The 23,835-nt window shown below is 45.7% G+C and overlaps 1 protein-coding gene and 1 pseudogene across 3 annotated transcripts in view; both read left to right on the top strand.

Moving 5' to 3' along the window:
- Positions 1-1,802: 1,802 nt before the first annotated feature.
- LOC103691178 (chromobox protein homolog 3 pseudogene) lies at positions 1,803-22,619 on the top strand (annotated as a pseudogene).
- Crtc3 (CREB regulated transcription coactivator 3) overlaps positions 22,423-23,835 on the top strand; it is a 102,287-nt gene continuing 100,874 nt past the window's right edge. Inside the window, exon 1 of one of the 3 annotated variants that reach the window (XM_006229463.5) lies at positions 22,423-22,766. In XM_006229463.5, the coding sequence (XP_006229525.1) occupies positions 22,635-22,766 (132 nt within the window). In that variant the 5' untranslated portion in view covers positions 22,423-22,634. The remainder of the gene's footprint in view (positions 22,767-23,835) is intronic. The other 2 variants (XM_039101058.2, NM_001427241.1) reach the window with 2 other exon arrangements.

The following is a 23,835-nucleotide window of genomic DNA, read 5'->3' as shown; positions in this document are numbered from 1 at the left end:
TCACCAGAAGTGACTAGGCTAAGTTGGATATGGAGAAAGTCAGCAATTGTAAAAAAAACAAAACAGGAGCTGGGACTGATGCTGGGGAAATGGCTCAGTACGTAAGAAGCACTGTGGCACAAGCGTGAGTTCAAATCCCAGAATTTACATAGTAGCACAGTAGCACGTGTCTTAATTCAATGTTCCTGTGGTGAATGGGATGTGGGGACAGAGGAACCCAAAAGCTGGAGGGCCAGTGAGCTTGGCATACCTGGAAATAAAAGACCATCTCAAGATGAGATGAAGGACTGGCACCAAAGGTCCTCTGACCTCCACAGGAGTGCCCGTCCACATGTACACCAATGCTCACACGACCTCACACAAGAGTACACGTCTCTAAGTATCTCACTGTGTGTGTTCCATAGCCGGACATCTGAAATCAGTGGCAATATGATAGAAACAGAACGATCCTAAAGGAAGCTTAAGTGGCTAGCTGGGTGGTTTCTGAGAGTGGCTGCAGTAACCCCTAAGGAAGAATGTCATGGTCAGAATATGACTGGGGACTTATGGGACGAACACTCATGCTCTGAGCCACAGCTTTCTCATTCTGAAATACACGGTGCCCCTGGACAGGCTGGTTACTGGAATGTAAAATGTGTTAGCCTGGGCTCTATGCTGTTCTGCAAAGAAGTCAAGGGAGTTAGAAAGGAGATGATTAAATAGAGAATTAGGCTGGAAGGCATGCTCTTTAACTCCTTGTGGTGACCTGACTAAAGGCAGCTAGAGAGAGGGTTTATCTTGGCTCATAGTTCAGGGGAGTGCAGTGCGCCATGGCGGAGACGGCATGGCAGCCTGGAACAGCGTGGTTGGTAGTGCCAACCAGGAAGGAGAGAAGGGAATGTCTGTGTGTTTAACTGACTTTTCCTTTCCTCCCTTTTTATTCTGTTCAGGACCACAGCCCATGGAAAGATCCTGCCAGACCCCAGGGTAGGTCTTCCATCAGTTAAATCTCTGGAAACTCAAAGTCAAATTCAGAAGGAGGGATGGCTCAGCACCTAAGAGCACTGGCTGCTCTTGCAAAGGACCTGGGTTCCATTCCCAGCACCCACACGACAGCTTACAACCAAATGTAGCTCCGGTTCCAGGGAATCCAATGCCTTCTTCTGGTCCCACGGGCAGCAGACATGCATGTGGTAGACAGACATAGAAGCAGGCAAAACACACACATGAAATAAAGAAAAACAAGACACACTCAGAGCTGTGTCTCCCAGGTGATTTCCAAATCCAGTCAGTGAAGTTGCCATGGAGCTGACTTGTCAAAACGAAGGTCATCCCTCTCCCTCAGCTGACAGCCATCCCAGGAATGGTGGGGATCTCCCACCCCCGCCACCAACTTAACCCTAAATAGATTTTGGAAAAGCCTTTATCTTCTCTCACAGGTTTTCATGTCAAGTTTTGACAGGTGGTTTAGTTTTTGTTGGTTGGTTTTAGATGGTCTCAAGTAGCACAAGTTAGCATTTAATTCACATTGCCAAGGACAGCTTGAACTCAAATCCTCTGCCCCACCTCTACTAGGCGATGGGATTACAGATGTGGGCCACCATTTGCAGCTCACTTCCAAGTGTTTATAAATTGCAAAGTGTGAGGGCTGGGGTGTAGCTCAGTGAAAAAGGTCTCACCTAGCGTGCGTATGACCCTGGGTTCAATGCCCACAAGTTCATAAGTGCGTTGTGGCTTTTGAGGTAACAATTGCTGTATACTGGTATCATCAGGGTTTTGTTTGCTCGTGTTTTGTTATTGTTTTAATAAAAAGTTTCACTGTGAGTGCTGGCTGGTCTGAAACTCAGAGATCTGCCTGCCTTTGTTTCCCCAATAATGACATTTAAGATCTGTTCCACCATATCATATACTTTGAAAGGCACATAAATGAAACTCTGGGGAAAATTTAAATTCCCTTTGTTCCTCTCTTGAAACTCAAGGGTTTTGTTTTCCTCTTTGCAGTGCTGGGGCTGGAACTCCTGGCCAGCCAGCGTTCTACCACCAAGTGACGCGGTGACTCTAAACTCCTGTTTCTTCTCTGCTCTCTCACAGCACTCTTTCCCCTAATTATTTGATGATGCTAGAGAGTGAACCCAGAGCCTAGAGCATGGTAGGCAAGCACTCTGACTACATCACTAACCCTTTAAAAAAGAATTTATTTATTAGCCAGGCGCGGTGGCATTGGCCTTTAATCCCAACACTTGGAAGACAAAGGCAGACAGATTTTTCTGAGTTCGAGGCCAGTCCGATCTATAGTGAATTCCAGGACAGCCAGAGATACATAGTGAGACCTTGTTTTCAAAAACACCAAACATATATGTGTGTGTGTGTGTGTGTGTGTGTGTGTGTGTGTGTGTGTGTGTGTGTTTGTATGCTATATATAAACCAAACATTTTTTATTATTTAAACAATTCTTATTTTGAGACAGGATTCCATTAAGTTGCCCACAGTAGCCTTGAACTTGTTCTATAGCCTAAGCAGGCTTTGGACTTAGGGTCTGCTTGCCTCAGTCACTCAAGTAGCTGGAGTTAGGGGTCTGCCCATGGTGCCTCACTACAAGCATGTCTTATTTCTAATCGTCTTGTCAGCTCAGGACCCACATGGTGGAAGAGAATCCAACTTCCAAAAGTTGAGCTCTGGCCCTCATGTGTGCCCTGCCACGCCACAAGTAAATAAATAAGTAAATGGGTTTTTTAATTAGGGGGCTGTGGGCGTGGGTGTAATCATAAAATTATTAAGTCAGCCAGAGAAGTCATTGCATATTACCATTATTATTACTGCATCTTTGATCACAGTAACATTTTTATTCCTAGTTGTGGCTGAACAAACCAGCTCACTCTTGTAAGGCAGATAAAAAGCAAATCAGAATTCCAGCGGAATGTGCAAATCTCCAGACGCAGAGCCCTTCAGCCCCCATGTAGGGTTGGTTGCTACGTGTGACTCAGCGCGGTAGCCGAGCGTTGGTCCTACTCTCCCCAGGGTCTGCTTGGAGTTGTTCCTCACTCTGGTACCAATTCTCATCCAAATCCACTGGGAAGTGACACAGTTTGTGTTTGTTTCCTGGGCAGGGAGTACTTGATTCTGAATGGTGTGGGAGATGTGGTAAATCTATCAATCACAATGGCAGGCAGGAGCGAAAGGACTGGAGTTTGTTCTCCTGGTTTTTTAAGATTGATTTTATGTGTGAGTACATGTACAACTGCATTCCAGAAGAGGGCACCAGATCCCTTTACAGATGGTTGTGGGCCACCATGTGGTTGCTGGGAATTGAACTCAGGACCTCTGGAAGAACAGCCAGTGCTGTTAACCACTGAGCCATCCCTCAGCCCAAAGAAGACAGTTTTAACAATTCTAAAAGATGTTTGGAACTAACTTCTTGAGATCAGTGAAGGTTCTCTAAGACTCCTTAGGTTTTTTTTTTTTTTTTTTAGAAAATCTCAATGGTTTATAACAGAAATAATAATATGATTACATTCCACCAATTTTTAAAGATTGTTTTTTGAAAATATTTTTATTTATATGCAAGAGTGTGCAAGTACCCATGGAGACCAGAGGAGGGGACGGTATCGAACCCTGGAAGCTGGAGTTACCTCTGGACATGGATGCTGCCACCTAAACTTAAGTGTTCTGCAAGAGTTCTTTTTTGTTTGTTTTGCTTTGTTATTTTTGAGACAGCTCTGTGGCCTTGGCTCCAACTCACAGAGATCTGCCTGCTTCTGCCTCCCACGTGCTGTGGTTAAAGGTGTGCACCACCGTCAGGAATGTAGTAAGTGTCCTTCCTGCTACGTCCTCTCTCCAGGACCCGAGGCCCCATCAGTTCCACTGGGGAGGTTTCTTCTGAAAGGCGGCTACCCAGCATTCTCAGGGCCCTGGATTCTATCCCCAACTCTGCCTCCGCCCAGAAACGTTTGCTACAAAATAACGCTACCTGACTGGGAAAGGATTTATAATCCACTCATTACATTAGGTAGGGCTTGGCAGACCCACAGGGGGTTTTGTATTCTCGAGATAATATTAATTATAGTCCTCAATCCGCGGCCCCGAGCATCCGAGCGGTGAACTCTTCAAGTCTCTGATTAAATTTTAAAAGTGGCCTCCAATAAAACTACATTGCAAAAAATGGGAAAGAAACAGAATGGAAAGAGTAAAAAAGTTGAAGAGGCAGAGCCTGAAGAATCTGTGGTAGAAAAAATACTGGACCACCATGTAGTGAATGGGAAGGTGGAGCATCTCCTGAAGTGGAAGGGGTTCACAGTGCTGATAATACTTGGGAACCAGAAGAAAATTTAGACTGTCCAGAATTAACTGAAGCATTTCTTAATTCTCAAAAAGCTGGTAAAGAAAAAGATGGTATGAAAAGGGAATCTTTATCTCCAGTGAATCTGATGAGAGCCAATCGAAGCAGAAGAGAGATCTGCTGACAAACCCAGGGGCTTTGCCAGGGGTCTTGATCCTGAACAAACAATCCGGGCCACAGACAGCAGGGGAGAATTAATGCTCTCATAGAAGGACTCAGAGGAGGCCAACTGGGGGCTGGCAAAGGAGGCAAATATGACGTGTCATCGCCTTCAGTGAGGAGAGGCTGGCTTAGCATTCTTGTCCTGAAGATTAAGCACAACAACTGTTTGCATTTATATATATATATATATATATATATATATATATATATACACATATATATCACATATATACACACATATACACACATATATATACACACACATATAACACAACAAATACACACATACACACATATACACACATATACACATATATATACACACACATATAACACAACAAATACACACATACACACATATACACACATATACACACACATACACACGCACACATTTATATACACACACATATATACACACATATACATACACACATACATACACATATACACGCACACATATATATACACACATATAAATACACACATATACATACACACATACACATATATATATATACATACACACATATACACACACATATATAGATACACATACACATATATATGTATATACACACACATACACACACATATACACACACATATATAGATACACATACACATATATATGTATATACACACACATACACACACATATACACACACATATATACACACACATATAGATACACATACACATATATATGTATATACACACATATATATGTATATACACACATATTATACACACACATATACAAACACACATATATGTATATACACACACATGCACACACACACATACACACACATATATACATACACACACATATATATACACACATATATGTGTATACACACATATACACACATATGTATATACATACATATATACACACATATATATATACACACATACATAGATACACATACACATATATATGTATAACACACACATATACAAACACACGTACATATATATGTATATACACACATGCACACACATATAATATATATATACACACACACACATATATATATACACACATATATATACACACATATATATATATAATCTGGATCCTGGGTTTCGAATTACTAGTGTGGAAAAAACAGCATTCTAATGAAAATCAAGTCTGATATGCTGGTTTTGAAAGTACTGAGAGTAGTTGGGATATTTCTGGTTTTTGTTCTGCATCAAAGGCACTGAGTCCTTTGAGTGAGTGAGAGCTCTCTGTAGTTGCTTCCTCTAACAGTAGAATATTTGACACCATGTTGTGCTTCCTTAGCTTTGAAGAACAGCTTTTCTGAAACGCTGGGGAGATCTTACAGTCATTTCTCAAGTCAGAACTTATTTTTAACTGGGGCACAGACGGACCATTTGGGTTTTGTTTGTTCGTTTGTTTGTTTGTATGCAGTGTATGCATAAGACACTCACATAACCTGTTTGTTTTATCTTGTTTTTAATACTCAAAAGAACTGAATGTGAAAGCACAAGTTGAAACTCATCATTGTGAACATTTTCCTGAAACCATAACCTTCCAGATTAAGCGGAGTCTGTAATTTATTGGATAGTTCAAACCAACCCCATCAGAATTGATGTATTATCAAGTAAATACAGTAGTTTATTTACAGAATGCTGTCCATACCAACACCCCCTTCAGAAAACGGAATTAGACAAAGTGTGTGATTTAATAACAAGACTTGGCTGAGTCCGATGGTGGACACCTTTAATCCCAGAACTCTGGAGGCAGACGGAGCTCTGATTTAAGAGGCCCCTGGTCTACAGAGGCAGGTCCAGGTCAGCCGGTCTGTGTAAAGGTTCCTCTGGTGAGCCATTCCTTTGTAGAAAGTTAAAATCTGTACTAAAAGGTTATGATTCGTGGAACCTGTGTGATGTGGAAATAGAATCATGGTTGGAGCTGATGTTGGTGATTTAAGACCTACTGACTAAGTGAGTGAACAAAATTTGCTAATATCAATTCGTGCCCTGCATGCTTTTCCTTTACCCTGACTCGTTCCTTTCTGGTAGGATCGATCTTTTCAGTATTTGCATTCTGGTTCAATTAGCCAGCAAAGGAACTTTGTAGTGTCAGAATGTCATCCAACTGTATATTTACTTTATTGTAAATAATGGAGAACTGTGGTCAATAAAGAGTTTTATATTCTTTTTAAAAATTATAGCCCTTGGGCTGGAGAGATGGCTCAGCGGTTTAGAGCACTGACTGCTCTTCCATAGGTCCTGAGTTCAATTCCCAGCAACCACATGGTGCCTCACAACCATCTATAATGGGATCCGATGCCCTCTTCTGGTGTGTCTGAAGACAGCTACAGTGTACTCATGTGAATAAAATAAATCTTTAAAAAAATTATAGCCCTCAACTTAAAGATAGTTTGTACAATCCAATATGCTAACGATGCTTTGGGAAAAAGAAACAAAAATCTTGTGCTGGCTGGTCTTATGTCAACGTGACACAAGGTAGAGTCCCATGAGGAGGGAGCTTCAAATGAGAAAACGCTTCTATACAATCAGTCTGTAGGCAAACCTGTGGATCAATTAGTAATTGATGTAGGAGGGCCCAGTCTATCTTGGGTGGTGCTACTCCTGACCTGGTGATCCTGGGTTCTATAAGAAAGAAGGCTTAGCCAGCCATGGAGAGCAAGCCAGCGAGCCACACTCACACCCCATCATCACCCCCATGGCTTCTGCCTCAAGGCTTCTACCCTGTCTGGACTTCCTTCAAAGATAAACTATGAAGTGGAAAGGTAAGCCAAACAAACCCTTTCCTCCCCAACTTGCTTCGGTCATGGCATCTCACCACAGCTACAGTGGCCTTCACTAAGACAATTCTACATTACGATTTTTAAATTTGATGCTGGAAAACTATGAATGTACAAGAAGGAACGATTTAATAAATTACCATATGTCCACCATCTGGCCTCAAATGCTGTCAGTACCCGGTCACGTCAAACTAGTTTCAGTTAGCCCCACCCCCACAGTTATTCTGGCAGTGCTTGATATATAAATATTTAGGATGTGTCTCTGTCATAGATTCTCACTGGGAGCAATCTTACTTTCCGACAGACACTTTGCCAAATCTGGAGGTTAACGAGGAGCGTTCCTGGCATCTAGTGGGCAGAGCCCAAGGGAGCTGCTCATCACCTCGGACTTCAACAGGACAACTCCCTACAGCAAGCTATCCAGAAGCTCTTACTAATAAGGAAAAGAGGCTGAACACAAGTATCTTGACATCTCCTCAGACCTAAAATAACTAAAACACGGGACACACTCTGAGCCCCGGTTCAGAGGCCCAGAACCAGGCATGGCAGGATGGAGCAGTAACCCCAGACAGTGTACCTGAATCAGTGAGAATCTGTTGCAAGAAAGAAAAGGTGGAGAGCAAATGAGGGGAGACAACTTTATGTTGACGTCTGATCTCTGTGGGTATGTGCACACACCCACACTAACAAACATGCAACACACACACACTAACAAACATGCAACACACACACACTAACAAACATGCAACACATACACTAACAAACATGCAACACACACAAACATGCAACACACACACAAACATGCAACACACACTAACAAACATGCAACACACACTAACAAACATGCAACACACACAAACATGCAACACACACAAACATGCAACACACTAACAAACATGCAACACACACTAACAAACATGCAACACACACAAACATGCAACACACACACAAACAAACATACAACACACACACTAACAAACATGCAACACACACACACACACACTCTCAGCGTTTAAACTTCCTAAACTCTCATTCATTTTATAACATCTATGTGTTTGTATGTTTACCAAAAAAAGATCACGTATCACAATAAGCTTCCAAAGTCCCCCTCTCTATGAATTCTGTGATTAGGTTCTTCTCTTCACATGAGGGTGAACATAGAATCCCATCCTTGATCTTTTATAACACCTTTTTGTGTCACTCAGTTTCAACCTTCTAGCAAGAATCTGAGGGGAGAGGGGAAAGGGTTAGGGGACTGATGGACAGGAAACTGGGAAAGGGGATAACATTTGAAATGTAAAGAAGAAATACCCAATTTAATTTAAAAAAAAAAAGACCTGAAAACAAAGAATCTGAGGACTTCCCTGGGCACATCAGAGGCGTATCTTCTGGTAAGGAAACACAGAGCATTGGATTGGGTGTTGCCAGCTTCACTCATTCATCATGAAGCTTCCCAGTAGAGTTGCTGCCTCGAGGGCCTCAGTGGTAGAGCAACCCTTACCTCTGTGGGGCCCCAGTGTGATCCACAGCACCATGAGAAAAGAGCCTCACACGAGGACCCAGCAGTCACAGGCCTGAGCAGCCCGAGCAGCCACAAGGACTGACTCCATTTTTCCACATCACCTTAGCCAAAAGGCCAAGAAGTGTTTGACTTGCATAGGTTTCTGTTTGGTGAGGTTTCATTCTTGTTTCGTTTTAAGGCAGCGTCTTACTATGGAGCCCTGCAGTCCTATCACTCACTTTATAGACCAGGCTGGCCTTGAACTCAAGAGATCTGCCTGCCTCTGCCTCCTGAGTGCTGGGATCAAAGGTGTGTGCCAAGACCCTGGCTGACGAGATTTCTTCTTAGGAGTTAAACAATAGCAGAATTCCTCTTCTGACTGGCGGTGATGGCGGAAGCGGAGGCAGAGGCAGAGGCAGAAGTGGATGCCTTCAGTGTCAGTGCTCCAGAGACAGAGGTGGGTGGATCTCTGTGGGTTCAAGGATAGGCTGGTGTATATAGTGAGTTCCAGGGTAGCCAGGACTACACAAAGAAATCCTGTCTCAAAAAAAAAAAAAAAAAAAAAAAAAGACCAAGCCAAACACGCAAACAAAGACAAAAAAAAAATTTCTTTTTAAAAAAATTTATTGTGGGCATTGAAGAGATGGCTCAGAGGTTAACAGCACTGACTGCTCTTCCAGAGATCCTGAGTTCAATTCCCAGCAACCACAAGGTGGCTCACAACCATCTGTAAAGGGATCCAATGCCCTCCTCTGGTGTGTCTGAGGACAGCTACAGTGTACTCGTATACATAAAATAAATAAATAAATAATTCTTTTAAAAATATTGTATTTATATTTTTAGATATAGTCTTACTACCCTGGCTAGCTTGGTCTTGAACTCAGAGGTCCACTTTGCCTCTGCTACCTTAACCATCCTGACTTTTTAAATTTTTATTTATTTGCCTCTGTGTGCACGTGTGTGCGTGTGTGTGTGCGCGTGTGTGTGTGTGCATGTGTAAGTGTATGCACACATGTGCAGGCACAAACACTGGAGGATGCTTGAGGAAGCCAGAAGAATGTTAGCTCCCCCGGAGCTGCTGGACTGACAGGGGTTTGTGAGTCACTGATATGGATTACAGGACCCAAACTCAGGTCCTCTGGAAGAACAGCAAAGGTTCTTAACCACTGAGCCATCTCTCTAGTCCTTTCCCCATCAGCATCTTTTTTTTTTTTTTTTTTTTCGGAGCTGGGGACTGAACCCAGGGCCTTGCGCTTGCTAGGCAAGCGCTCTACCACTGAGCTAAATCCCCAACCCCCCCATCAGCATCTTTTAAAAGTGACTAATGAGAGGACTTGATGCCTTCTCTGTCCTCTCACGCACCTCCATACTCGTAGATACACATATGCTTGGACACACACACACACACATACACACACATGCACACACATACACATGCACACATACACACGCGCACACACATGCACACACACATATACATGCACACATACGCATGCACACAAAGACATACACATGCACACACATACATACACAAGCACGCACACACATACACACACGTGCACACACACATACACACATACACACACGTGCACACACACATACACACATACACATGCACACACATGCACACATGCACACACATGCACACACACATGCAAATACACACACATGCACACACGCACACATGCACACACATACACCTAACGATCTTTGTGTAAAATAAAATCTTTATGAATGGGACTGGGATGTAGCTCATCTGGTACAGTGCTTCTGAGAATGTTGTGGCTCAGAACTGCATAAACTGGACGCCATGGCGAACATCTGTAATCCCCGCATGTGGGAGGTGGAAGTAGGAAAATGGGAAGGTTAAAATGAAGGCCTTAGAGATGGCCGCGTGTGTAAAGGTGGCTGCTACCACCCTGATAATGAATTCGACACTCGGTACCCACATGGTAGAAAGAGGGAGCTAACTCCCCTGACTGTCACCCATGTGCTATGACACTTGAGCGTCCCCTGCCACTTGTATATATGAACATTTTGAAAAATGTATATATGTGGGCTAGGGCACATAAGGCCCTGTCTCAAAAGCAAAACAACAACAAACCATTCTGGAAGGTATTGGAGTATAGCAGCGCACTGTCATAATCCTGTCCTCCCAGTTCTAGGAGGCTGAGGCAGGAGGATCAAGCTAATAAGACCCTCAAGTACCATTATAAACTCCTGGACTTCATGTGTGTTATCTGGGGCAGGGTAGGTTGGGGTAGGATGGTCCTTACAGCCCTGGCCAGCCAGGAACTCATTATGTTTGGGGGGATGACCTTGAAGCTCCCTCAGGCTCCAGCGGCAGGACCTCAGGCATGAGCTGGCACACCCAGCTCGAAACTTTCCAACAGGGGAGACAACTTTAGGAAGAAAAACACTTTGTGAGTTCATTGAAAACATTTTAATATAGAATAAAATATATAAGAAAGAAAAAAAAGAAGCCTTGACCAGGAAGCAGCATTTGTAGGTTTGGTCAGGGGTACACCTCTGAGAAGTACGGCCCCCGCTGAGCTTCATGCCACCTAGCTGTCACCAGATGTCTCTGAGATGTCACAAGATGTGTGAGACTCTCTCGAGCCTTCCCTGTAGCTGGTTCCCCTGAGCAGCTGCCTCTGTCCACCGGTGAGTGAATGCAGAGTTGGAAGACAATCTCTCCAGAGCTAGTGCTGTGCACGGAGTCCCTTCTGAGGGTGATGGGGTCAAAGCACAAGAAAGACTCAGAGACTTATTTCGATGAGAGGAGGGAGTAGGGGAGGGGTGGGGGGGGATGCGGGTTGTTCCAGGTATCTGTGGCCCCCAGGATCCAGTTCTCCGCCTCCCCTCTCTTGTGCCTTGGGAAGCCACCCTCACAGGCTGTACTTGGACACCCACCACTTCTGACTGAGCTTGGCCAATGGGACACAGTACTAGGAGAGCGGAGAGGACAGAATTTGTTCTGCTGGGTCACAGTGAACTGGCTCCTCTTTCCATCCAGGGCACCTATCAGGCAGGTTTTCCAAACACTAACTTCTCCCCAGGGTAGTAAACAATCTCTCCCCACGACCCTGGGGCTTGCTCAAGCTTCTTGCTGTAACTAGTTCCCCTGGGGGAACTATGTTATCTCTAAGCTCCTCCTTGCCTCTTAATTAACATCTCTGCAAATTACTCCATGGGAGTGCAGCACCTGTTTTCTGAAGGATACACAAGTGGACCAATTAAGGTCTCAGTTCCGGAGAGGTTTGGTGGCCTGCAATGGGTGCTGGGATGGAAAGGGGTAGGTGAATGCTAGGCAAGTCTGGGAATTGGAACTATTGGCTTGCAGTTGTAGGAAGAACAATGCGCCCTGGATTCGAGAGCCAAGGAGCATTTCTCTCTATTACAGAGCAGGCTGGGGAAAGCTCAAGGTTCCATCACCCTATACAGAAGTCTAATGCATAAGAGGCTCTGATACTTTTAGACTTATTTTTAACCTTTAATTGTGTGCATGCATGTGCATCTGTGGGCGGGGCTGAGGCATGTAGGTGTATGAGGTGCAGTTGCCCGAGGATGTCAGAAGAGAGCACCGGATCCTCTGGATCGGGACTTACAGGCAGGTGTCCTGACCCAGGGCCTGGGAACTGAGCTATCGTCCTGTGCAGGAGCAGTGCATGCTCTGAAACACTGAGCCATCCCTCTACTTCCCACACTTAGATTTTTCTATGTTTTTTTCTGTCTTTTTCTTCTTCGAATATCTGTCCAAATCCTTACCATGCTTGCCCCTACACTCTGGGCTTTCTCACTTTCTCCAAAGACCACCCTCTTGCGCCCTGGCATCTGCTCTCTGACCTCCATCGCTAACCTACCTGCTTTCCTTGCCATTAACTCAAAGGCAGACTCTCTTCCTCTTTTCCACACCCCTCCTCCCAACAGCTGCCTGAATTTACAGCATGCTGGCCCTACTGTTTCCCCGAAAACTTTCAAAATTAACCTCTAGCTAAAATAAATAAGGACCAAAGCCAACGCCAATTAAAATGTGAGGGAAGCTGAAATGGAGCCGTTGTAAGGATCACTGCACTCCATGTAGCTACCCCGACTTTTTGATCGCCACAGTTCTGGCTTTCTGACTCTTCCCCCAAACTTCATGAGTTACTCCAAAACCAGAGTGGAAGAAGGTAGGATGTGCTGTAGGCTGTCTGTAAATGGTAAGTATTTGTTAGAAAACAAAAAGGGAAAAGTGTGCCCTTGGATCTTAAGCTTGTGTAGAATTTAGACTCCGGGCTGCAGTTTTAGGAATTTGGTAAGTTTGTAGACGGAACCGTAGTTCTGGCTGGCCCAGCATGCAGAAGGCCTTGGGTTCAGTCCCCACTGTGAGTGCACTCAAGTCAACTAAGCTGAGCTGGGGGTAGAGACCACAGAGACGAGACATGGTGGCCTGTTCTCGAGGATCAGTAATTCAAGGTCACTCTCAGAAAGGAGTTCCAGCCCAGCCTAGGATAAAGGAGACCCTGGCTCAAACACACAGTAAAATAGCCTTTGGGAGACTGGGGGATGTCTTAGTGGTTCAGAGCATTTTGCTTTTGTGAAGGAACAGAGTTCAGTTCTCAGCACTTAACATTGGGCAGCTCCTCAACCACCTCTAACTTCAGCCGTGGGGATCTGATGCCCTCTTCTGGCCTCCCTAAATGTTTACATGCACAAGCACACACACAGATACACATGGTTATTTAAAAGTATAGCCTTTGTTTTTGAATGTTGTCTTTTGCTTCCTAGAAGATAATTTTAATATGAAAATATAAGAAAAAGGATACTTGTAGTAGAGTGTTGACCCACAGGCAAGGCCCTAGGAGGAATCCCCAGCCCCGGGGGTTGGGGGTATAAAGCTTGCTTGATAAACGTACTCAACCACCCTTTGTTGCAGAAGAAAACCACACACTACAGATACACCCAGCTCCAGAGGGGGCGGCATGCTCTAGAGGCATTAACAGACTCATAGAAAGGAAGTGTGACGCAATGAAACAATAACATCTCTGAAAGGCTGACCCTGCATCTGCAGTTCTCAAGAAATCAGAAGGTGGCCACACACCTTCACTGCCAGAGACTAAGTTCGGTTAGTGGGAAAGGGACAGCGGAGGAAGCTCATTGGTGGCAGTTGCTCTTTTCCGAACAAACAGATGAGGAAGGCAGACGGAAGAGCTGGAACTGCTCCCTCTCAGACTGTGACTTCCAGAGGGAGGTGGGAGTTCTCAGAGAACTGAACTGTGGGAAAGTGACCTTTCCTTAGCCTGAACTTACTTTAATTTAATTTTGCATATGTGCAGGATGTGCCTACGAAGCTCAGAGGACAATCTGGGAAAGTCAGGTCTCTCCTTCTGACATGTGGGTCCCAGGAATTAAACTCAGGTTGTCAGGCTTGATGGCTGTGCCTTTACCCACTGGCCTGCCCGGAGAGTCTGTGTGTAAGATGTGATGATCCGGACCAAAGGCAGAGAGATGCTGGTGTTGAAGAGACAGCTTGATCCACTAAGTGCTTGGAGCACAGCCTTGTTCTGCAGCGACAGAGCAGGGTGTGCCAGCCTGTGCTCCTAATCCCAGCTCTGGAGCTGGAAGCACAGACAGCCATACCCCTGGGGCTGACTAGCCAGCCACTCTAGCCTAATCAGGGAGTTCCGGGTCCCAGTGAGAGATCTGGTCTGAGACAGCAAGATCTTTAGATTAAAAGATGCTTTTAAGTAAACAAGCTCCTTAGATTTAAGTTTTTCTAAATTCTACGATGCCTTAGTAAAATAACCAAACGAAGATAAGATTGTTGAAAGAGAAACAACTATCAAAGGTGGCAGTTGGGGGAGGGCAGAAAGGTTGGGCTGGAAGCTCAGTTGATAGTGTTTATCTGGTAAGAAAATACCTGGGTGACTTCTGACCTCCACAGGCTTACCACATGTACACCCACAAATACAGGAACAACCATACATATGTACACACACAAGAAAAAAAAGAAGGGGGCTGGAGAGATGGCTCAGTAGTTAGAGCACTGGCTGCTCTTGCGGAGGGCCTGGATTTGATTCCCAGCACCTACATGCTATCTAGCAACCCTCTGTAAATACAGTCCCAGGAACTCTAAGACCCCTTCTGGACTCTGAAGGCACAGCATGCCGGAGGTATGATACATAAGGAGGGGAATAAATGAGTAAGTAAACGAGACAGAAAAAATTTAAGGGGCATGGGCTGGAGAGCTGGCTCAGTGGTTAAGAGCACTGATTGCTCTTCCAGAGGTCCTGAGTTCAATTCCCAGCAACCACATGGTGGCTCACAACCATCTGTAATGGGATCTGATGCCCTCTTCTGGTGTGTCTGAAGACAGCTACAGTGTACTCATATACAAAATAAATAAATAAATCTTTAAAAAAATTTAAGGGGCAAGCAGGAGGAAATAGGAAGGAAGGAGGGGGAAGGGAGAGGAGGAAGTGGAGGCAGAGTATAGTTTTAGGAGCGAGGCACTTATTCCAAAGATGGCTTTGCTAGAGAGTAGGCATTTTAAGATAAAACAAAAACCAAAGAATGATTTAGTTGAAAAGTATCTGTTATCCTTGTTCCAAAGAGAAGATAGGGATTATTTACAAAGTATCAGTCATCAAACTAATGAAAGAAAAGGACACAGAGCACTGGAGCTGTGGCCCAGTTGGTAGTGTGCTTGTCTAGCTACAGAAGGTGCTGGGATGTGCCCCCAGCTCCACAAAAACTGGGTGGGTCTGTGCTCACCTATAATCCACCACTTGGGAGGTGGAGGCAGAAACATCAGTTCAAGATCATCCTTGGCTACTTAAAGAGTTAGGAGGCCAGCCTCCGATACTTGAGTCCCTGCCTCAAAGAGCCAGTAGTAGGTGTAGAGAGAGTCTCTTATATGCTATATGGAAGCATCACCTGTCAACAAAACAGCCTATGGCCAATGAGATGAGGCAGGATTAGAAGGTGGGACATCTGGCAGGGAGAGAGAGGAATTCTGGGAAAGAGTCAGGCAGGAGATTTGTCCCAGAAAGCTGATGAGGAAGATGGTCACATGAAGCTGAGGAGAGGTAATTAGCCACTCAGAAGATAAAAGTTAAGAACTAGTTGTGGAACAAGCCAAAGTGTATGGCCTAAGCTTTTATTAAGAAATGATTAGTATCAGAGTAGTTATTCTGGGAACAGAGGCCAGGTGAGAGGCTGTGTGGCTTCCCCCCATAAATGGGCTGTGGAATGGCTCAGTGAGTGAAGGGGTTTGTTGCCAAGTCTCACAAAGCAGGGTTCAATCCCTGGGACATACATGATAGAAGGAGAGAACTGGCTTCCACAAGGTGTTGGATGACTTCCATACATGCCATGGCCCTCCCCACACCCACCCCAGCAATAGGCACAAAACTTAATAATAAGGGAAAAATAACAATAAACAAGTAAAAAGATCATAAAGTCCAGCTATGAGAAGGAGGAGAAGGAACACAGTCAAAGTACACAACATACTTGAGAGAAACTGTCTTTCTGAAACCCACCCTTGTGTCAGATGCATGTACAGTGTTTAAAGCGCATGCTATAATAGCACATGTCTGTATGCCAGTAACTGGAGGTAGCCTGGGCTACATTAGACCTCATCTCAAAAAGTAAAAATAAAATAAAACATAGATATATCAGAAATGTGTAAAGCAGAAGATAAACTTTCCAGGGAGCCTTATACACACACACACACACACACACACACACACACACACACACACACACACACACACACACACTGCAGTACCTGGTCTATTTAACACAGGCTAACACAACAGGACTTTTTTAAAAAGAACTATTTATTTATTTATTATATATAAGTACATTGTAGCTGTCTTCACATATGTAGAAGAGGGCATCTGATCTCATTACAGATGATTGTGAGCCACCATGTGGTTGCTGGGAATTGAACTCAGGACCTCTGGAAGAGCAGTCAATGCTCTTAACCGCTGAGCCATCTCTCCAGCTCCATAACAGAAGTTTAAACAATCACCTCTGGAGCAGTGGTCCTGAAGCTGCCAAGTGTTCACATGTGGTTCCCTGGTGCTAGGAGCCAGGCCTCTCCACTGTCTGTTCTCTTTCATTCTCAATCCACCCTTCCAGCCATTGGTCCAAGACAGCTGCTTCTGTTCTTATTGGCAAGCCCTCATTCCAGACAGTGAGAGGAGAGGAAAAAGGAGAGGGGACGAGAGGAGACAGAAGAGAAGAGAGCCATTTTTCTTTCTGCTCAAATAATGTCCTGTTGGACAGAATGCAGTCTTGTGAGCATGCCTGATTTTAAGGGAGACTCTGCATGAAGTGTATGTGTGCATGTGTTTGTGTTTGCATGTGCATGTGTTTGTGTTTGTGCGTGCATGTGTTTGTGTGTGCATGTGTTTGTGTGTGCATGTGTGTGAATTTGTGTGTTGGTTGAGGTTTGTATTTTGAGACAATGTCTCACTTGTAGCTCTGACTGTCCTGGGACTCCAATGGCCTTGAACTTCTGATCTTCCTACATCCTTAGTGCTGGGACTACAGACTAGTGTCACCACAAGTGGTTTTATACAGTGCTGGTGAATGACCCCAGGGTTTCATGCATGTTGGGCAAGCACTTTACCTACTGCGATACATCCCAGGTCAGGAGGCATTCTTTTTCTTGTAAGAGGAAAAAGTTAATTAATAACATATTAACAATATATTAATAAAATATGCAAAGTATAAAAACGTACGTGTACGGCTGGGTGTTTTGCCTGGTTATACGTCTATGTACCACTTGAGGCCAGAGGAGGGTGTCAGATTCCCTGGGACTGATTGGCTTACAGATAATTGTAAGCCTCCTGTGGGTGCTGGGAATTGAGCCCTGGTCTTCTGAAAGAGCAGCCATTGCTCTTAACCCCTGAGCCATCTCTCCAGTCCCCATGCATATTTTATTACATTGATTGATTGATTGATTGATTGATTGATGGTGTGTTTGTTGTTTGTGTGTACCTTGGCACTTGTGCAGGGGGTAGACTTAGGTTATAGGGCTTACCGGGAAGCCCCTCAGGAGGCAAAATTTTAACTCCTTTCCCAACTATATAGCAAAGTAAAACCACAGTACACTCTGTAAACACTAACTACTGACTTATCAAATGTGATAATTTAGTTGCATTGGAAAAATGGAAGCTGTAAACGTTGGGCCTGAAGCAAAGAAGCATCTTTTTCAATAAGAGAAAAGGAACAGTCTGTGAGATCAAACCTGACAGGGACAGCACGGTTTCAGGGTCATTTTCAGTGGAAACGACTTTCTAAAATTATAAACCTCTACACTTACTGCAAGTAACCCCACACAATTTATTTACCTGGTTAAGACTTAAGGTGGTGCGACTGAGCGGTAGGCTTGCCTATCACATGCAAGACGCTGCGTCCACTGAAGGAAATCATACAAGTGTGAGAAGCCTAGAAACAGAGTGAATGCACTTCAAGGGTTTGACAGCCACTGGTGCTGTGCTCAGGCTAATGGGGATGGTGCATTTAGCTCCTTACGATCCCAGTGTCCTTCAGGATGTCGAAAGCTAAAAAGTTAGAATTACATTTCCTAGATGATCTTGCAGCTAGGATTCTACACACAATTATGCCTCTTCCCATTTTTTTTTTAATCCTACAAGATCAGTAAATTGGAGGTTGGAAAGATGATTTAGTAATTAAAAGCACTTGCTGCTCTTCCAGTGGACCAGAGTTCAGGTCCCAGCACTTACAGTCAGGCAGTTGAGCTGCCTATAAGTTGAGCTTCCAGGGATCCAATAGCCTTTATTTGTGTGTGTGTGTGTGTGTGTGTGTGTGTGTGTCACACATAAACAAATTAAAAACTAAGTAAAAAGGAAAAGAGAAGAGAAGTGAGTAGGTGAGTGCTGTGTCTGCAGGGAGGGCTACTGTGGTGAAGTGGGATGCATTCTAGGACCACCGTGGCTGCATGGACTTCGGGCAGTACTGAGTCCTCCACATGTGTTCTCCTTTACCATTGGTATCTCAGCTCTCGGCTTTAGCACACTGCTCCCCAACCTTAAGAACTTTTGCCTTTTCAGGATAAAAAAAAAAAGAAAAAAGAAAAAGGCAAAGCACTTTATGACTTGTGATTGGTGCATCTGAACTGCCAGCGTTGCAACTCCTGGGCTTTCTCTTTGTACCCACCCCTGACCCAGGGACAGGGTCTCATGTAATCCAAGCTGCTCTCAAGCTGGCCAGGACCCTTAGGTTGGCCTTGGACCCTCTGCATCCCACCTCCCAAACACTGAGATTATAGATGTGCACCACCATGAATGGCTGGGGCTTTTTTTTTCCCCTTAAAGATTCTGTCTTTAATTATACATGTGGGTATGTACTTGTGAGTACAGACGCCTGGCCACACCAGAGGCCTCGATCCCCTTGATCTGGATATAGCCAGTTTCGAACCATCCAACTTGGGTGCTGGGACTAAAAGCAGAACTTCTTAACCACTGAGCCATCTCTCCAGTCCCTAGGACTTTAAGTCTTAAAGTTTCATTCTATTTATTGTGCCCGCGTTGACGTTGTCAGAGATCATCTTTTAGGAGCAGGGCAGTTCTGCAGATGTCAAGCGTGCACAGCATGAGTTTTATCCACTTAGGGGTTGGGGATTTAGCTCAACGGTAGAGCACTTGCCTAGCAAGCACAAGGCCCTGGGTTCGATCCCCAGCTCCAAAAAAAAAAAAGAAAAAAAAAAAAAGAGTTTTATCCACTGGTTTATCTCACAGGCACCCAGCTGGGCTTACTTATCACTATTTGAACACTGTTATTTAGTGTGTGTCTGTGCATGTGTGTGCTTGTGTTGTGTGTGCACGTAAAGTACTTGTGTGTGAAGGTCAGAGGACAACTTTAAGAGTTGGGCCTGTCCTTGCATGTGGAGCCTGAGGATCAGACTCAGGACGTTTGGCCTGGTGGCAGTGCCTTTACTCACTGAGCCACCTTGCTGGCCCCCAGCTGGGGCTTTTCTTATTAGGTGAAGAAAGCACATCATTACAGCAGTTAACCTGTGAAGACACCACTCAGTGACCAAACAGGCATATGCTGGACCAGTGGACGCCTCCCACCCACTGTGAGATGACACAAAGTTTCACCCTGCTGCTCAGATTGGCGAGCAGTATAAAAACTCAGGAATTATTAATTTTTTGGAATGTCCGACTTAATATTTTTAGACCATGGTTGATGGAGTGTAATTGAAACCTTGGAAAATGAAACTGTGGGTGGGGAACAGTCCTCGTCCTGTGTGTTTTCGGAGCCCCTACGGGTAGCTCGGGGTAGTGACAGCTTTCCCAGCTGGCTTCCGACTTCAAGAGAGGAAGTGGTTCCTTTGCTGCCTCTTTTCTGCAGCCAGACGCTCAGTATCAGAGGCTGTTATCAGCCCTCCAAATAGGCTTTTTAGCAACTCTTTCATTACTTGAACTAGCTAGAAATTCCTGCTTTACTTGGTTTTGTTTGTTTGTTAAGATGGTGGGGAAGGGGAGCTGACTCACAGTGTAGACCAGGTTGGCCTCCAACTCATAGAGACCCCACTACCTTTGCTTCCCAAGTGCTTCTATTAACGGTGTGTGCCGCCATGCCCGGCTCTTTTTTTTGTTTTTTTTTTTTTTTTAAAAGATTTATTTTGATTACATTTAATCATGTGTCTATGTGCCTCTGTGTGGGCATTCACATGGGTGCAGGTGCCTGTGGAAGCAATGTCATCGTATCCCCTGGAAAGGGAGTTACAGGTGGCTGTGAATGCCCAATGTGAGTCCTGGGTTGCTGGGTACCAACCTCAGGTCCTCTGAAAGAGGAGCAAGTGCTCCTACCCACTGAACTGTCTCTCCAGCCCGTCTGCGTTTTTTTTTTTTTTTTTTTGAGACAGGGTTTCACTGTCTCAGAGAAAGACAAGATGGCCCAGAATGATCTTTCACTTGAAGTCCTCCCTCCTCCACCTTCCAGGTCCTGAGATCTCAGGTGTATGACACCATGCCCAGCCTGGCCCAGTTGTGTGAAACTGAACTCAGAATGGCATAAAAGCAGAAAGCAACATGTAAAGAAAAATTATGGATGGGCTGGAGGGATGGCTCAGTGGTTAGGAGCACTTGCAAAGGGCCAGGCTTCAGTTCCCAGCACCCACATGGCAGCTCACAACCATCTGTAACTTCAGCTCCAGGGGATCTAAGGTCACCCTCTGGCTACCTAGGATTCCTATGCACAGATCCTGCACATAACCTCAGGTAAACTAAATATTTAAATAATAACATATAGACACACACACACACACACACACACACACAAATTAAGAAATACAGAGCAAGAAAAGAAGCATGGTGAGTAGACTAAACACATACAGCAGACACATAAGCCTAATTATAACCAAACAATCTAGAGACTGGTGAGTTCCCTCGGTCGGTAAAGGTGCCTGCCACCAACCTGAGTAAGATGCAGGGAACCTGAATAGTAGAAGCAGAGAACCCACTTCTGCCAGCTGTTCTCTGGCTGCCACCAGTCAGCTTGGCGGATGTCAGCACACATGCATGCCTGTGCGTTTGTATAGCTCAGGGTGGCTTTCTTCTCATTATGTAGTCAAGAAGGACCTTGAACTACTGATCCTCCTGCCTCCAACTCCCAACTGCTGGGATTACAGGCATTTGCCATAATAGCCTCATTTCTATATAAATTTTAAACATAAAACTTCCTATTTCACACAGAGTAACTGGATTAATAAATCATTCACAATCAAAGAGAGAACAGCACAATCAGTATGTGTTAATTTTGAAAAATAAGAACAGTAATGATTGACATCACCATAAACATAGTTACTTTTTATGGAGACAAAGAAGAATGAGGTGGGGCTTTTTAAAAAGATAAACTCCAAGCATATGAAGCAAAATGACTTTTAAAAAGTTTTGTATGTGTATGTGTGCATTTAGGTATGTGCTCGCCACGGCCCGAGTGTGGAGGTCAAAGGACAATTTTCAGGAGTCAGTTATCTGCTTCTACATGAGTCATTTAGCTGGCCCCAAAATGCCTTTTAAATTTTATTTGCAGTGCTGGAATCAAACCCAAGGGCCTAAGGCTTGACATACAAGCGCTCTACAGCTGAACACCATCTCCAGGCCCTGCAAAAATGTTTTGATGGTTTAATCATGAGGTGTGTGGGCGTTATTAATGTTATTTTCTGTACTTCTCCGCATGTCTCTAATGCGTCCTAATTTACAAAACACAGTCCTCTGCTCAACACTCTCCAGGACATGTTGGTGTACAATTATGTTGGAAGCGCTTCTGGGCTGAAAAGGGGAAACCTGATGAGGCTGTTTTAAAACACATAAAACACAGTTGAAGGGACTGGAGAGATGGCTCAGTTAAGAGTACATACCGCTCTCGCAGAGGACTGGTGTTTAGTTCCTAGACCAGTGGGATCTCCGTGGGTGTCTGCACGCACATGTACATACGTACATATCCACACTGAGGGATGTGGGGAGTGGTACTCAGCGGCTTTCACACATAGGCGCGGCTTAGCTTTGCTGATGGGATGTAGGTGTGAGAAGTCCCGAAGCAGGCTGGGGACAGCGGGCTCAGCCCTTGGTCCGCTCGCCCGAGGCCCGGCTCCGCGGCGGGGAGGCCGGGCTTCGGGGCCCGGAGGCCGGGCGGGCCGCGCCGAGGGCGGGGCCGGCGCGCGGGGGCGGACCTCGGCGCGCTCCCGGCCGCTTGCTGGCTCTGGGGCCGCGGCGGCTCCTCTGCCGGGTCGCGCCGGAGGACAGGCTTCGGGCGGCGGCTTGGACGGCCTGCGGACCGAGCGGGTGGGCCGAGCCTTGGAACCCCACGCTTGCCGTCTGCCTTGCCCGCTAGCGCGGGGCGCGCGCCATGGCCGCCTCGCCCGGCTCGGGCAGCGCCAACCCGCGGAAGTTCAGTGAGAAGATCGCGCTGCACACGCAGCGGCAGGCCGAGGAGACGCGGGCCTTCGAGCAGCTCATGACCGACCTCACCCTGTCCCGGGTGAGCTTCGGGGTTGGCGCGGGCGGTGCGGGTGGGTCCGCGCGGCAGGAGAGAGGTCGCCCGGCCGAGGAGGCGTCGGCAGCGGGGACGGGCGGGGGCCGCGGCCTCAGTTCTTGCCGGCCTGGCGACACCAAATGCGGCTTGCGATCTCGGTGGACGGGCCTTCGGTGCGGTGAGCTGGAAACGGCCGAGTCCGGGGAGGCGGGCAGCGGGGCCGGGCGGCCTAAGCGGGAGGATGACCCCGAGAGGAAATCGCACGCAGCTGCAGCTCGGAGGCCGGACCGAGGCGCGCCTGGTTCGGGCGGTGCGGCTTCTCAGTGGACACCCACCGCTAGCGAGCCCTTGGCTCTCTGCGTGGAAGGCCTCGGGGGCTTGAGGGTCGCACATCGTCCCCGAGGGGAAGGCTCGGTGCACTCACAAGTGAATCGACGGCTGGCCCCTGAGTGGCAGCGGGCCTTGGTACCACGATGTAATTCGGTGGCTTTCCCACTTTCGCCTCTTGGAGGTGCTTTACGTGGTCCGGTGCATTTGTTCAGCATCAGATATTTAGTGAGAACTGACAGGGTGTCTAGCGCAGATGGTGACCACGGAGGGACTCAGAAGAATGAGTAAGAGAGAGTCGGGGCAAACACCTGGGAGGCTAGACAACTGGAGCGGACCGCAGAGGATGGAGAGCGCAGGAGTGTCTGGTGCAGACCGCAGAGGGTCAACGTGTGTGGGCAGCCTTGAGGATTCTGAGTGCTGGCCTTGAAGGCACATTGTCAGATGGGGGAGGCTGTGAAGATTCTGGGGGTGAGAGCAGATTGCAAGCTGGTTGTTTCCCTGCTTCCTGAGGTGCAGACGTACTATATTTTGGCCACCAAACACTGTGTTGTTTTGGGACTTAAAAAAACAAAAACAAAAAAAAACCCAAAATCTGTTGCCAGGGTTTAAATCAGGAGTTTTTTCTTTGAGCATAAACTTAATATAAACTAAACTAACATAAATCTATAGCATAAACCAAATTGACTTACTTTAAAAATTAAGAGAGCTGGAAACGATCTCGAATGTCAGTCACCACCCGCAAGTG

The sequence above is a fragment of the Rattus norvegicus genome, chromosome 1 (assembly GCF_036323735.1).
Source record: "Rattus norvegicus strain BN/NHsdMcwi chromosome 1, GRCr8, whole genome shotgun sequence".
NCBI lineage: Eukaryota > Metazoa > Chordata > Mammalia > Rodentia > Muridae > Rattus > Rattus norvegicus.
Note: the sequence above shows the minus strand (reverse complement) of the source record. Positions and strands in the feature narration are given on the sequence as shown.